The 17,145-nt window shown below is 43.8% G+C and overlaps 1 protein-coding gene across 2 annotated transcripts in view; it reads right to left on the reverse strand.

The window, feature by feature from the left end:
• LOC129711101 (rho guanine nucleotide exchange factor 18-like) overlaps positions 1–17,145 on the reverse strand; it is a 144,399-nt gene that overhangs the window by 16,523 nt on the left and 110,731 nt on the right. For both annotated transcript variants that reach the window (XM_055658497.1, XM_055658496.1), the window contains 10 exons: positions 14,649–14,703; positions 9,645–9,792; positions 8,512–8,627; positions 7,210–7,350; positions 5,295–5,548; positions 4,542–4,667; positions 4,315–4,432; positions 3,100–3,354; positions 1,861–1,937; positions 1,019–1,197 (listed from right to left, as the gene is read on the reverse strand). In XM_055658497.1, the coding sequence (XP_055514472.1) occupies positions 1,019–1,197; positions 1,861–1,937; positions 3,100–3,354; positions 4,315–4,432; positions 4,542–4,667; positions 5,295–5,548; positions 7,210–7,350; positions 8,512–8,627; positions 9,645–9,792; positions 14,649–14,703 (1,469 nt within the window). The remainder of the gene's footprint in view (positions 1–1,018; positions 1,198–1,860; positions 1,938–3,099; positions 3,355–4,314; positions 4,433–4,541; positions 4,668–5,294; positions 5,549–7,209; positions 7,351–8,511; positions 8,628–9,644; positions 9,793–14,648; positions 14,704–17,145) is intronic.

Genomic DNA, 17,145 nt, shown 5'->3' on the forward strand with positions numbered 1-17,145 from the left:
AATCCAAAGCAGTTAAATTCCTAAGAGTGAGCTCTGTCAAATTATTTCTGAAACGGACTTTGTTAAACTAAAGCGTTAGATGATCTCAAAGATGGCTGCATTGTGCCGTTTCATCACAGGCTCCTTTTAAATAGCTCTTTTTGCTCATTTTTACATTAGTCAGGTTAGAGTTTACACATCAAGGTGGAATTCATAAAAACATAAACCATGATCAAAGCACAGATAATGTGCTGCTTTGTCTCTCAGTAATGGATTACTGCTGGACCTAGCCAATGGAGCACTCGTGATCAACATAGACTCAGAAACAGCTTTTTCCTCTGTTATCAGGCTTCTGAACGATCCTTCCATAAGCTTGAGCACTGCCCAATTCATCTCTACCCATGTGTAAGAAAGAACTGCAAATGCTGGTAAAATCGAAGGTAGACACAAAATGCTGGAGTAACTCAGCGGGTGAGGCAGCATCTATGGAGAGACCCGAAACGTCACCCATTCCTTCTCTCCATAGATGCTGCCTCACTTGCTGAGTTATTCCAGCATTTTGTGTCTACCTTCATCTCTATCCATTGTGGACATTGGGTTTCTAAGGAACTGATGTGCTACAACGCTGCGAACTGCAGTAGATGCTACACTCTGTATCTTTTCCATTGCTCTATCTATAGTACTTGACTTGATTGTTTTTGTGTAGTGTATCATCTGATCTAATTGGATAAATTGTAAAACAAAGTTTTTCACTGTACCTCAGAATGCATGACAATACTAAACCTAAACATAGACCCAGGATCAAAGTGGTGGGATAACTGTTCACAAGCGGTAGCCCGGCAGGTTAAAAGTGCACTGGTAAAACTAGATAATGGTCGCTGTTTATAGGAAACATCATACCGTATGAGTGGGTAGACACAAAAACCTGGAGTAACTCAACAGGTCGGGCAGCATCTTTGGAGAAAAGGGAATAGGTGACGTTTCGGGTCGAGACCCTTCTTCAGACTCGACAGACTCGCTGTCTGTTGTGCTACACTACCTGCATATAGCATCACGAATAACGGCCATCCAAGTATTTCGCTCCTCCTTGGAATTTGTGTGGATTTCGTACATCTCGGGGCCCTCGTCTGAAGCACTGATGAGGAACATTCCCTTCTCCTCGTTGGCCACTTCCCTGACAATCAGCTTGTGCAGCGAGATGCCAGCTGGCTTCTGGTCCTGAGGATTTGGGATTGAGCAAGAGCATAATGACTTAAAGCAGAACGATAGCAGCTTGCAACAGTACCTTTATTAACAAATTATAAAAATAACAACAACAACAAAAAAATAAAAAAGAAAAAGTACTGAAAAATTGCTGTAGATGAGCGGGTCAAGCAGCAGCTCTGGAGGACATGGATAGGCAACGTTTCGGGTCGGGACTTCTTCAGGCTCCATCACTTTGTGTCACATCGCCTATCCAGTTTCATCAAGGATGCTGCCGAACCTGCTGAGTTAATTTGTGTCTGCCGTCAGAAACCAGCATCTTGCGTCTATAAAAATAACTTTTCCCCCTTTCCCGTCGACTTGCTGCTGCTAGATTGTGGAGCAAGTCACTCCCTCTTTCTGCAGTGTTACCAAATCGCTTGAACAATTAGACGTGACAGGTCTGCCTTTTCATTTTTACCACCCACCGCTGGCTCCGAGCGGGGAGGGTTATGCGTTGGCACCGTACATCAAGCAGGTTGCGGGACAAGTACGAGACCATAAGCAGAAAGTATGACCCACCCCGCAGCTTTCAGGGAAGGAAAGGGAACGGAGTTCATATCCTGCACCGTCAGTCTGCAAAGAAATGAGTCGAGTGTGAGGAACAGGCTGCCCTCTCCTCCACCCCGACAGACTTACCACAGTAGCAAACAAATACTTCTGGTCCTTTTCTTGAAGTAGCAGAATCACATCTGTTAAAAGGAGAGCCAGAATATCTGTGAGAGAGAGAGAGAGAGAGAGAGGGGATAGAAATACAATTAATAACTCATTGTTATCTCCTATTCCTGCTCACCATCTCCCAACATGCCCCCCTCCCCCCCCCCCCTACCCACATCTTTCAGGCAAGCTGGTTCTACGTTCCAAATTTAGGATAGAAATTACACCGTGGAATTTTTAATTATTGAGATTTCAAAAATGCTGAAATGCGCCACGGTGGCACAGCGGTAGAGTTGCTGCCTTACAGCGCCTGGGACCCGGGTTCCGTCTTGACTACGACGGCTGTATCGAGTGGGTACCTTCTCCCCGTGACCTGCATGGGTTTTCTCCAGGTGCTCCAGTTTCCTCCCACACTCGCAAGGACGTACAGGTTTGTAGGCTAATTAGCTTTGGTAAAATTGTAAATTGTCCCTAGTGTGTGTCAGATAGTGTTAGGGATTACTGGTTGATGCTGACTTGGTGGGCCGAAGGGCCTGTTTCTGCGCTGTATCTCTAAATTAATCTACTACAAACCTACTGACTCCAATAGCTATCTTGACCACACTGCTTCCCACTCTGCTTCCTGTAAAGACTCTATCCCCTACTCCTAATTCCTCCGCCTATGCCGCATCTGTGCCCAGCATGAGGTAGGTGTTCCATGCCAGGACATAGGAGATGTGCTCATTCTTTAGGAAACAGGGGTTCCCCTCTTCCATTATAGGTGAGGCTCTCACTAGGGTCTCCTCGATATCCCACAGCTCTGCTCTTGCTCCCCCTCCCGCCATTTGCAAAAAGGACAGAGTCCCCCTTGTCCTCAACTTCCATCCCATCAGTTGTCGCATACACCATGTAATCCTGCAACATTTTCGCCACCTCCAACGGGATCCCACTTCTGGCCACATCTTCCACCCCATTCTGCTTTCCGCAGAGACTGTTGACTCCCTGGTCAACTCGTCCCTTCCCACCCAAACCATCCTCTCCCCAGATACTTTCCCCTGCAACCGCAGGAGATGCAACACCTGCTGCCTGACTTGCTGAGTTACTCCAGCATTGTGTGTCTACCTTTAATTAATTTCACAATTTGATTCATCTCTTGTCCATCTTGAAATTAAAACTTTTAACAGGCAATCTTTGAGCACTGTCCTAGAGGCACAAAACAAAAATTCCAAATTGGACTTGTACCTTTTAGCCGCCCAGACGCAGCCTTCCAGCACACAACGCCTTCGTACAGGAGTTTCCTCTTTGTTCGCAGCATGTTCATTTTATGGAATGTGCTTCCATTCTTCAGCTTGGCCGTCGACTTGATATCCATCCTATTGACAATCTCCTTCCAGCGCCGAGCTTTCTCACACAAGCTCACTCTGTCGTCCACGTCTGTTATTGTGTCCTTTATTAGCACCAATGCCTTCGGCAGCTCTTCGTGATCCTCTGAGCCAGCTTGGGAAAGACAAAGGAACAAATCGGTAGTTTTACCGGAGTTCCGAGTCGACCTAGAAACTCATAATGCTTTAAGGACCTACGCGATTTTTTCCGGCGAGTTGCCGGCACCCGGCATAGCCGCAGACATGTTGTGAGGTGACTGTACGGTCGTGAGTAGTCGCCCAAAGAGTCGTACCCTTTTCTGGTCGCCGCTGGATTTTCAACATGTTGAAAATTTTCGGAGACCTGCTGCGATTAATGACGGGTGCCGGCAAGTCGCTGAAAGAAATCGCATAAGTAGAACAGGCCCTTAACTTTTCCCAGTGCTGCTCCATAGTTCTTTAGTTTAAGGTCACCGATTCTTAAAGGAGGCACCCTCTGTGGAACAGTATACTGAGAGCGCTGCAATGGGCTCGACGTCTACCAATTCCTGCTTCTGGCTTTAAATCATGGGACAATGACCCCAGGTAGAAACATGGCCCTTTCTCCATAATATGTCGAGGCATTATAAAATCCATCATTCTCTCTCAAAATAATTTCTATGATAATTTTCACACAGCCAGCAGGAACTGGGATAACCTTGCCTGCTACTGCCACTCTTGAGGCTAACACAATAGGAATATTGAATAAATGTCTCACAGCTAGGCAGACGGAGGATAAGGTGTATACATGCAGAGAGGCAAGCTTTCAGGAAGAGAATGAGCGAAGGAAAACATAGTAGTGTCTTGAGGGGAACACAGGTTCAAAATGGATAATGCCTAACTGGAAGAACCAGTGAACCATCTTGGAGCCTATACAACAGAGTGGGGGTGGGGGAGTATAGAGAGGGGGTTTAAATTATTAAGGCACAAGGCATTAAGCATGAAACTCAGTTGACACCTAACTTTGAGCAGAAATTGGTCAGTCTTTTAGAAATTCAGTGGAATCATCCAGTTTCATCAACAAGTTAAATGATTGCTTCCATTTAATAGATCATACCTTCAGTATTCTGAATAATTCTCTCCACTAAGACAGGGTATTTTGTAATGCGCTGAGTGACCAGTAAAATGCACTCCTGCACTCCGAGGCGCCTCACCACAGAATAGTTACTTAATTTCTGTAACAAAAAAAAGACACGTGGGCTACAGTGAGACTGAGCTCAGAGTTTCCAGAGTGGACGGTGTGATTGGATAAACCCTCCACCTTTGTCCCTTCCGAGCACGCACCTTGATCAGGTTCTGAAACTTCTTGTTCTGCTGGTACATCAATTTGTAATAGGTCACCGCCTCATGGTGCTGGCCACAGAAGTCCCCGTACTGCACCTTCATTTCATCTCCACATTCACCTGAGAACTGAGGCAAAATAGATTTGATCACTCCACTCATTCACATTATAATTGATTCCGGTACAACCTGAGCTTACACTCACAATTGTAAACTTTGACAAGAATAGTAGATGAACAAAATATTTTCTCTCCTTTATGAACTGAATGCACCCGAAATATCACCAATGCATGTTCCCCAGAGATGCTGCCTGACACACTGAGTTACTCCAGCACTTTATGTCCTTTAATACAACAGCATGCTTGTAGACAGAGTAAAGCACTTTCTAAGGGCCCCAATTATACATGATCTACTTTCCCCTCTCCACCCCATTTTCCTGACATCTCCCCGTAACCTTAACCTTATTAAGCAAGAATCTATCAATCTCTGTTTTAAAAATACCCAATGGATTGGCCTCCACAGCCACTGTGGCAATGAATTCCACAGATTCACCACAAATTCCTCCTCATCTCCATTCTGAAGGTACATTCTTTTGTGTTGAGGTTATGTTGTCAAGTTCTAGGCTCTCCCATTATTGGAAACATCATTTCCACGTCTACTCTATCTTGCCCTTTCATTAGGTTTCAATGAGATTTCCCCCCATCCTTCCAAGTCTTCCTCAGCCAACAATGAACCGTGATCACACCAACTTCCTACCTGTTGTGTGAGGACATCTCCAATTTTCTGGATGAGGTAATTCCGTTCACTCCCTTCTTCCAAGCAACTTTTCCGCCGTTCCTTCAAGCGGGAGAAGAAGGTTTTGTGGATTTCAAGTAGCCGGCGCAAGCAGGGAAAGATTCTGTTCACAGTGTGCTGGTCACTTAACTGAAGCTCCTCCTCCATCCCCCGGCAATATACATGCAGCATAATTTTCAGCGTTCTGACATGATGCATCTCTGTTTGCATGAGCTCTACAGACAAATGTGAGCGAGAGTCAGAGATTTACAAACATTTACTGCACTCATTTTGTTCAAAGAGTATGCATTGGCTAAAAATGAACTGTGAAGTTTAATCCCACTTTGCAGTTGTCATTCAGCAGCTTTGACAAACAAAGTACATCATGTGCTCTCCTAGGTATTTTTTAAATAAACGTTTCTGCCACAAGCACAAGTTTGGACCCTAAGAGATTTCCATTAACCGGTCAGCTTCCCTGTTATAGAGGGGGGGTGTGATCCAACGTATCATTCGCTCCAACACAAAGCCATGTCATCTACATTTGTGTCAAAAAATGCAAGTTGAAAAAACCATGTTGAAATATTTACACTTTCCCCCCCCCCCATTAGATTTTGTGAGATTGAATTTTATTCCACAGCTCAATTTTCCGAGTAGTGGCTTGTGAAATCTGTAAGGGTGAAATTTCTTTACACAAATGGGTGTAATATGAGAGTCGCCTATATACAGCATATTTTCTCTCTCTTTTGAGACTTTGTATAGTTAAGAAAATTGTGAATATCAATAGAAGATCATTTGGTATTAGCCTGCAAAAGGTAACCTGTAATCCAATCAGTTATTCCTGATTTCAGTCCCAAAGGAATAACTCTTTAATTTGATACTTAGCTTAGAGAAACAGCGTGGAAACAGGCCCTTCGGCCCACCCTGTCCATGCCAACCAGCAATCACTGGTTCCATCATAGGGACAATTTCTAGAAGCCAATTAACCTACAAACCTGCACATCTTTGGAATGCATGAGAAAAACCCACGTGGTCACAGGGAGGACGTGCAAACTCCGTACAGACAGCATCAACGATCAGGATTGTACCTGGGTCTCCGGCGTCGTAAGGCAGCAACACTACCACTGCGGCACTGTGCTGCCTAAAACATATTCTAGACACCCCAACTCACACTGTAAACCTTTGTTCGAGACATCCCAGCAAGGGGGAAGATTGTGTGTGCATTTAACCTATCAAGCATTGTAAGAATTTTGCATGTTTAAATGAAATCACTCCTGTTCTGTTGGAGTGGCATGAAAAGAGCAGGAAAGGACTGAATCCAACTGTGAAAATATTGGTTAAAAAAATAAAATGCTGGTCATGTCTTCCAAGCTCACGAAGGATGATGATCAAGTATTTGAAGGCAAGTTATTTAATGATCATGGAACTGTACTGCTACAAGAGCCAACAACCTCACGTCAAAAAATTGATCCAATACAGTTGGGGCGGCACAGTGGTGCAGCAATAGTGTTTCTGCCTCACAGAGCCAGTGGACTGACTTTGGTGCCTTCCCTCACAGTGGGAAACTTTGATTCTGCTGTGTGGGGATGTTTTATGTTGGACTCTATCTAGTATCTTGTACCTTGGTCATCTACATCCAGCGTTTGTGATCAGAGGGTGAAATCTGCCAAATCCAATTAAAAGGACATACATGAAAATTTCCACACATGCCCTCGGGGATCTCAGGGACAGAGAGTGATTGTATATAAAGTGCTTACTGGTTAAGTAAAATACTCAACCAATAAGTCACTGTGATCTATGGGAACATGGCATGTTGTCTCCACGATGGATTCTGAGCATAATCTCAAATTCACTGACATTCACAGAGAGATGAATAGATGGTGACTTTTTCCTTACTTACCGTATATAACATCCTGCCTTTTGATGACTTCCTTGGTCTGTTTCTTTGCGTAAGCCTGGTCCACTGCAAGACTCCATGATTCAGCCTCAAACTCCTGGCCATCTACCTCCAACTCTGCCTTCAGTGAAGCGTAAATGGTGTCTGAACAAAAAACATGGGAAGATTGATTAGACATGATTAGATTTATTCACCCGTCCCCCTCAGTACTTCATGAAGCACGCAATCCTTTTTGTTCAAGAAGGAACTACAGATGCTGGAAGATCGAAGGTACACAAAAATGCTGGAGAAACTCAGCGGGTGCAGCAGCATCTATGGAGCGAAGGAAACAGGCGACGTTTCGGGCCGAAACCCTTCTTCAGACTGAACACCTTTTTGTTCTCAGGTGTAGCTCTGGTGTGGGTTCCATCTGATCCCACCTCTGAGCTGGAAGTCCCTGCCCCAGACCCTACCAATCCACAAAGTGTCCTGTCACCATCCAACTACATGACACCCACTACCTCTAGCTGTTAGAACCTTCCCACACACAGGTATCAACTATGGTCCATGGATTCAACAGGGACTTCGGTCAATCAGAATAATGTTTGCAGGGCTTTATTCCAAATGGAATCTCAAGCAATGGAAGATGATTTCATACAATGTTAAAACTCTTTTTTCCAGCCCATACTCTCTCTATCCAACATCCTTGATCCAAGATGGTGGCCAACCCAGGCGACTCTGTGTGATGGTCACAGAAGTGGATCTGCAATCACGCACTACAATCGCTCCGCTCTTTTAAATCTCTACTCCGACAATCACATTTCTTACTTTATTCACATTATCCCCATTATTATGTATTTGTACACTGTGGATGGATCGATTGTAATCATGTATTGTCTTTCCGCTGCCTGGCTAGCACGCAACAAAAGCTTCTCACTGTACCTTGGTACACGTGACAATAAACTAATGTGTAAGAAAGAACTGCGGATGCTGGTTTAAATCGAAGGTAGATACAAAATGCTGGAGTAACTCTGCGGGTGAGGCAGCATCTCTGGAGAGAAGGAATGGGTGACGTTTCGGGTCGAGTCCCTTCTTCAGGCTGATGTCGGGGGAGGGGGCGGAACAAAGATAGAATGTAGGCGGGGACAGTAAGACTAGTGGGAGAACTGGGAAGGGGATGGAGAGAAAGCAAGGGCTACTTGAAGTTATCTGACAATAAACTAAACTACAGTGGGAGCAGATGTATACTGTGTTTATTGTGCTGCATAGCCTGGATACCTCCCAACTCTTTCCTTCTTCAGTCCAGCACTCAGCACACTGTCCTACCTTCTGCCACAAGCGATTCAGCAGATGATGAAACCAGGCTTGGAGTTTCCTCAGTCCATGGTTTTCCTCTTGGGATTCCATTCTCCACCTCCTGCTCCATCTCCCCTGCAGTTACTCTAAACCATTAAATATGTGTGCATTAGAACTCAACAGAATAAGCCAGTAAACACAGTACAAAGTTGGAATGCAATCAGGCCTGAAGGTTTGTCGGTCCGTTGGTGCAAAGTGTCTTGCCATAGGGTAGATAGATTCTGATCTGCTCCTGCAGCTAGTATTCTGATTCAATTAATTTAAAGTGCGGCAACTCAGTTCCCACTAAAAAAAACATTTGTGGTGACAGTGTCTTACAGCACCAGAGACACGGGTTTGATGTTGACTACGGGTGCCGTCTGTACGGAGTTTGTACGTGCTCCGTATGGGATTTCCCTGGTGTTCCGGTTTCCTCCCACACTCCAAACCTTACAGGTTTGGAGGTTAATTTGGCTTTGGTAAAAATTGTGCACGGTTCCTAGTATGTAGGATGGTGTTGGTGTACGGAGATCGCTGGTCGGTGCGGACCGGGTGGGCTGAAGGGCCTGTTTCCACGCTGTACCTCTGAACTAAACTATAAAACATTTCTGATGCACGTTAGGGTGTAATATCCCATGATATTTTGGTTAATTTCCCAGGCAATTGTTTAGCTAAGATCAATCACATTAGTTTAGATTCCAATTTATAATTCACATTCAGGTATTCAATATTCTAGGCCATGTGCATTTGAGAAGTTTATCAGGTTGCTACTCTATGACTTTCACCTTTAGGATACAGTTATAATAAGGGACAGGTAAAACGGTGCAAGATTTGGTGCCAAAGCTATTAAAAGTGCCAGAATTGTAGGATATTATTGATCCAGGTTTTAGGAGCATCTTCATCCATCAGTCACAACGTCAGTCAGTTAGCAAAAAAAAGTTGCTGGAGAAACTCAGTGGGTCAGTCAGTAACTATGGAGGGAAATGGATAGTCAACATTTTGGGTTGAGACCCTTCATGTTGAGTCTCTCTACAGATTCCACCATCTGTAGTCCTGCCTACATTTGCAAACACTTGGAACGCGAGGAATTGATGTGTTTTTTACATTTATCAAGTTGTACAAACCCGTCTTTGCTGACGCTGTTGACACTAAACGAAGAAGGTTGGGAAGGTCGTCTTGGTGGAATGGTCATGCCGATATTCCGCACTCCACCGGGCGTGCCATCCGCAACCAGTTGTGCACACCGTGGTGGTTGCTCCCTCGCTGAAGATGCTGCACCAAGAAAAGGTCCACAGGTCAGAAAGCACCCCTGGCACTGCCTCTTCCACCCCGATCCTAATCTTTCCACTCCTACCCTCCTCCCTTCCACACACCACCACCTAACCCCAAAATTAACTTTGTACATTTTGTCTCAATTGTGCAAAAGTGTCTCAATCCTTTTTTTTTTAATGTTTGGAATTTTAAAAAGCACATTTCTGAAAGATTTCTATTGTGTTCCTTTCCATTTTCGCTTTGGCTCCTTAAAATGGCTAATCTCGTCACTATTAGATAAATCTAATTAGTTTCTTGTTTATAATTTACTTTCAAGTGCTGACAATTCTACAAAATGTGGATGTGAGGAGCTTGGCAGGAATCTACTCTGCGGCTAGGAAGCAAAGAACTACAAATGCTGGATGTTTAACAACGGAAAATGGTGGAAATACTCAGGTCAGATAGCACTGGTGGAGAGAGCAGGAGTTAATGTTTGACATCAATGGCTTTACTACACTTTGGCCCCACGGTGTTTAGGCACAAATGCTCCTTTCATGCCACCATTTCCCAATCACCCACTTGTGGACTTCTCCATGGCTTTGTTCCTGGCCCTCCTGTGCTTCAACCTCTGACCTCCGTCACCATGCAACAGGCACAATTCGTCCCGATGACACTGGACTCTTGAACATCTATCACTGAACCAGGCCATTGCTCATCCTCTTCATTGGAATGTAATTACTCTTCCAAGTGTTTTTTGACAAAATAGAGGAAGAATTATATCGAATGTGATTTTAAATCCCTCAAATATACTAAATTAGTTCACACACAAGGCTAATGTATTCGGGGATGACTTTCCAGTTCAATGATGAAAACAAGTTGGAAATGTCATGCTTAGCGATTAGCAATTGAATTGAGGATCCTATTTCAAGTTCAAGTTCACATTTATTGCCACATGCACCAATTGAGATACAGTGCAAGTTGACTTGCCATGCAGCCATACAACCAAAACAGCACAATACACAATAGAATACAACATGAACATCTACCACATTGGAATCAACATTCTTCACTGTGGTGGAAGGCAAGAATGTTCTCAGTCCCCCTCCTTTCAGTGATGTTGGTGTGCATTAAAGGTTGAAAGGCAATAATCGAAGAGCAACAAGGTTAGGGCAAAGATAATATAAAAACACCTTTCCCACCGGGTCAAACTTTATTTCTGACGGTGAGATAGTCCAGAGACATAATATGAATGATGACTTAAGTGGGAGAGTTGAAAATAAAATATATTAATGAAAATGCAATGCAGCAAGTGAGTTGGTTGTGCCTAACGATGCTGTGATAGGAACTCTCGCAGACCGTTTTACATTTAAAGTACCGGAATCTGGAACAAAAAACAGAACACTGGAAGAACCCAAAGGGTCAAGCAGCATCCGTGGAAGCAAAAGGTATAAGTTAATAATGCCAGTTGAGACCGTGGATCGGGACTGAGAGGGAAGAGCAGATTTCCTGATATCGCAACATGAGCGGGTGTGGGATTGAGACTGATAGGTAATAGGTAGAATCAGATGTGGAGGGGACAATTGGTAAGTGGATCCAGGTTGGGGGGGGGGGGGGGGGGGGGGGGATGGAACAAAGGGAGAGAAAAAAACTAGGTGGACAGGCGAGTGTGTATTGGAGGAGGATACCAGAGGCATGGGGTTCTTGAAACTGGAAGATTCATTGCGCGTTGGAAGTTGTCCAAGCGGAATACGAGATTTTGTTCTTCCAATTTGCATTTGGCCTCTATGTAGCAATGCAGAAAGCCATGGACAGACAGGTCAGTGGGAGCCAGGCGTTAAAATGACTCGCAAACAGAAGGTTGCGATGCCGGTTGTGGACAAGGTCCAGGTGCTCCGCAAAATGCTCACGTTACCTATGCTTGGTTTCACCAATGTGGCAGAGGCCACGACGTGGGCACTGAATGCGGTCGAGGTGGATCAATGGCATTAAGCTGGAACCGGCAGACAAGAGACGGAGAGGCCAGGGGGTGGCCATCGTAGAAAAGGTTAAAAGATCACGCCGTTACAATTTGGGTGTACTCCATATCTTGGCGGCGCATTGTTAGGATCTACCAGAGTCAGCTTTATCCTGCAGCTAAGCCCACACCTGTACCCGAACCACGCGTGAAGGCTGCCTCTAAGTGCCTGAAATCGGACAGTACAAATCTTTATCTTGATGAGCAAAAAGAAAACTTTAATTGTTTGGCCCATTTGTAACAAAGGGCAGCACAACCCAAGGCTGTCTTGGATAAAAATGCAATGTGCTCCTTTAATCAAGCAAGGCCTGACAGCTGTTAGGCTTCAGACCCAGTTCAATTAATACTGATTTAAAGATCAGAGTGACCTGGATATTACAAGTTAAACTCAGGAACCGCAGCCAGTGGGACACTCCCCTACGTGGAGACATCAGCAATATCTACAAGTCGCCCTGTGGGCGTAGGGTTGGATTACGAGATTACCGCAAGATCTAAAACTATCAAAGAGCCCAAAGACATTACAGGTGTGCAAATGTCTCTCCGCTCCAGAAACCCAAGCTAATTTCTGGCTTCTGCTGCTGCACGTGTGGAGCTTGTAGATTCTCAATGATGATGTTTCCCTCAGGCTCCCTAGTTTTGCCCCACATCCCAAATCCATGCAGCATTGGGTTAATTAGTGACTGTAAATTTGTGTAGGTGGCTGAAGGAAAAGAAGTGAGTGAGCTAATGGACTAAGTGAGAGAATAGTTTACGGGGAAGTATGTGGGGGAAAGGGGGATTGATGGAATAACTCAGAGCTCTTGGATAGACCTGGTGGGCCGAATGGCCTTCTGCAGATGAGCCATAGAATGCATTTTATCGGAATACATCACCGCAAGAAATTGCAGAGAGGTGAGGGTGTAGCCCAGGCCATCACTCCAACCAACCTCCCTTCTATTGACTCCATCGACACTTCACGCTGCCTCAGAATCAAGGCTATCAGCAGAATCAAGGACAAATCTCACCCTGGTCACTCCCTCTTCTCCCCTCTCCCATCAGGCAAGAGGTACAGAAGTGTGGAAATGCACACCTCCAGATTCAGGGACTGTTTCTTCCCAGCTGTTATCAGGCAATTTGAGGAAGGACATTCTTGCTATTGAGGAAGTGCAGCGTAGGTTCACAAGGTTAATTCCCGGGATGGCGGGACTGTTATATGATGAAAGAATGGAACGACTGGGCTTGTATACTCTGGAATTTAGAAGGATGAGAGGGTATCTTATTGAAACAGCAGATGGAAGTATAGGAGTACCTTCCCCTTAAGAGCTGTGGCAGTTCAAGATGACAGCTGGACATTAACTACTCAGATGAACAATAAATGCTGGCCTTGCTAGCAACTCCCAAATCTTGCCCCACCCCCCAATTTTTTTTTAATGATCTGATCAATTCTGGCAGAGGATCTGACCGAACCCTCAAGCGTGATACCAAAAGATTAGCCCTGGTGGAAAGACATTAGCCAAAGTGTAGTTTGTCGGCAGTTGTCAGCACTCACTGCATCCAGGCAACTTATTCTACAGAGTTGAAATGGAAATTGGCTTGGCTTTTAATATAGGTAAATATTGAGTAACACAGTGTGTTGGGGAAACTAAGCGCATATTCATTTTACACTTAAAAATCATTCAAGAAACACAAGATGTTTTTGATATAGTCAATGCAGTTAAATTACGACTAGAATAAGAAGCCCATCCATAACATCGAATACAGTTCCCCAGCCATTGTCAACTACACTAATGTGGGGCTGAAGACATATATCAGGCAGAATGGATAGGATTTAATTTCCTGAAGGACCTGAATGAACCAGTAGCAATCACTAATTTAATTGTCATCATTACTAGTAATGGCTTCTCATCCCAGTAGTTAAGTGAATTTGTGTCCTCAATGAATATCCACTCAATCTACATATCTGGACTGTCATGATTAGCGCTGCAATTTATAGTAAAATTGAAATCCACGATACATTTCTAGTTTATTAACAGCAAAACAAACTGTTTTGTGCTAGGTATTCTCAGGTACATTTGCAACAATTGGAGGTAGAGTATATCAGGGAGGCAATTGATTTGATAATTCAAGGGTCCCCAGTAACCAGAATGGACATTGGAGCCTTGGAACCATTATTCTAAAGCACAGATTTAAAAAAGATGATTTGTGAAATGACTAAACTTGCCTTGACTGGATAAGACTATCAAGCGAGCAGTTTACAGGTAGCATAATTGTTGATGAGATTAAATGCCAGAAACCTACTTCTACTAAAAGGTGCTCTGTAGAATAAGTTGCCTGGATGCAGTGAGTGCTGACTAGTCCCGAAGAGGGGTCCTTCCAAGTGCGTATAGCAAGTGGTTAGGCACAAGGGATGTGTAGACTGGAACTTGTCCGATTCCCTTTGATGTCCAAAAATAATTTCTGGGAGATTTTCTTGCGTCTCTCTCTTTCAAACAAAGAAACAACGGCAGGAAAATGTGACTTTATAAACGCAGGAATGATTAAAATATGGAAGTTATCAATAATAGTTGTGATGGGGGCAACTGTACGAATCGTGGAAGAACTGCAAGGAGATTAAAAACAACCATGCACTTCATTATATCAACAGTATAAAGGCCCAGCTGTGATATAAATAGAAATGCTGTAAAAATTAAACAGCTATACTAGTGGGAACAGAAACAATTAACAGTAAAACTGAAAAGAGCTCTGATCAGAACATCAGGTCATGACCTGAAACATCAATTCTCTTTCTTCACAAGTGCTATCCAGCTTGCTAAATTCATCCCACAATTTGTTACTGTTTCATGTTTCTGGCATCCCCATAACTTTGTTCTTGTGAAGAACTTACCTTGTTGGGTTGTGCTCTGTGGATTTCCTGTAAGTTTCTGCTGGGAGTCCTTTAGCTGTGAAAATAAAGTTACACATAACATTAATCTTCACACTGGACCCGAAGACTTTACTCTGTTGGGTTAATAGATTACTGTATTTATTAACTATTCTGAGACGTCATCCCTGATAATGCAGAGTGGTAAATGTCCTTTGCAAGAACATGCTATTTATTGCAGGGAAATGGGACATGGTTTTGAAAGTTTGGTAGGTTTATGGGCATTAATCAATATTTACTGAATATCTGAGTGTCATTGAGATCTCCAGAAGTAGATCACTATTGCCCTGTAGCATATAAATTTAACTTGGGGTATGTGTCAATATTTGCAGGTGCATGTCTCATAGGGAAGCTTGAAAGCATGATCACATTTTTAAAGGTGTGAAGGTTTTTAGTTTAGTTTGGTTTAGAGATACAGCACGGAAACAGGCCCTTCGGCCAACCAGGTCTGCGCAGACCAGCGATTCCCGTACGCTGGCACTATGCTACACCCTACAGAGAATTTACAATCTTTACCGAATCCATTAACCTATAAACCTGTGCGTCTTTGAAGTGTACGAGGAAACTGGAGCACCCGGGGAAACCCCACCCAGTCACAGGGAGAAGGTACAAACTCCGTACAGACAGCACCCAGAGTAAGGATTGAACCCAGGACTCTGCCGCTGCGCCACCATGCCGGCCCTTTAATAGAGTGATTAATGAAAAAGATGGCATTCTGTTGTTAGGAATGAAAGGTTATTAATTTTAAAGTATTCATGTAGCATGAAGTGTTGCGTAATGACGGAGCATGAAATGCTTTGCTTCTGGCAATAATCGAGGGGGAGATCATTGCATATTTTAAAGTAAATATCTGAACCACAAGCCACAAGTACAAGGAGAGCAACGGTAGACAAAAAATGCTTGAGAAACTCAGCGGGTGAGGCAGCATCTATGGAGAGAAGGAAATAGGCGACATTTCGGATCTGTACTCGAGTTTGTTAGAACCAAACAAGGCAAGCGTTTTGAAGAGGGGAGAGGGATTACTAGATTGTTTAAAAGCCTTCTGGCCTCAGCAAGAAGACAGTGAGAGAGAAAAGAATCTCCCAAAGATCATACAAAAGAACATTTCAATAGTGGGAAATGATGATGGTGCGATGCATAACATATGAATACCGAACTTACCAAATAGTGAAAGGCCTGGGTGGAGTGGATGTGGAGAGGATGTTTTCATTTTCACTAGTGGGAGAATCTAGGAATAGAGCCATAGCCTCAGAATAAAGGAACATACCTTTAGAAAGGAGATGAGGAGGAATTTCTTGATGAGAGTGGTGAATCTGTGGAATTAATTGCCACAGAAGGCTGCGGAGGCCAAGTCAATGTATATTTTTAAGGGGAAGATCACTGCACTAATCAATTCTTGATTAGTATGGGTGTCAGGGGTTATGAGGAGAAGGCAGGAGAATGGGGTTGAGAGGGAAAGATAGATCAGCTATGGTTGAATGGTGGAGGTGACTGGATGGGCTGAATGGTCTAATCTTGCTCCTGTAACGTATGAACTTATGAACAACTGAGACAGTGCTAGGTTGTTGCTTGAAGTCTACTCAATAACGGAACTGTGGGCCTTGCTCATATTCACCGCCCCAGTGCGGCGGCAACAAACTGTGATACATTTCTCTGTAAAATACTTGTTCAATCTGACCGTGAGAACATCTGAACTTTGCACAGTTTTTCTTTGCGGATTCTCTCCGGATAATCACTAGGCTCTCAAGTGAGCTCATGTATGACCAAGGGGATTAAAATCACCACTTCCTGTCTACTTTGGCGAGTCCATAACAAAAAAAACAAACAAACAGTTCTACAAGTTTTCATTTCACACTGCAAGTCCCACAATAAATTTGCACAATCGACCCAACAACAAGGCTGGTGCGAGACAAGAAAGATAGGACTCCGCTGGAAGTGCAGTTGAGGAACAAGCTGTGTAAATGGGAGCTTAACTCTGCATTAAAGCCCACAGCAGAGTCCGATTTAGAAATGACGGCTGCTATGTTGATAAGGATAACAAAACTGATCCAGCTGATTTGGCACAAGCTGGGCGGGAACGTCCGCTGCTCTGAGCAGTTAATCTTTTGAATATTAACAGACTTAGACCTACAGCACCAGCTGTGTGTGTCTGTGGGTGTGTATATTTATCTGTGTATTTGAGTGACTGAAGTTAAAAGAGCAGGAAACAGTCAGATAATGATTCCAATCAAAGGTCTTTGTATGCATTTTAATCTATGGCCTGTTTTCTGAGCCACTCCTGCAGCTCTGTAGCAATTCTTACATTTTTAAGCATTGACGGTCAATCTGAATTATGGAAGTGTAATGCTGATAAGATATTTTTTCTTGAAGCTAATATGTTATTAACACTGGTATTTATCATTCATATTGACTAGCAAGGCACAACCAAAAGCCTGCCACTACTGCGGCAAACACTGCGATC

This window comes from Leucoraja erinacea, chromosome 29 (assembly GCF_028641065.1).
Source record: "Leucoraja erinacea ecotype New England chromosome 29, Leri_hhj_1, whole genome shotgun sequence".
Lineage (NCBI taxonomy): Eukaryota > Metazoa > Chordata > Chondrichthyes > Rajiformes > Rajidae > Leucoraja > Leucoraja erinaceus.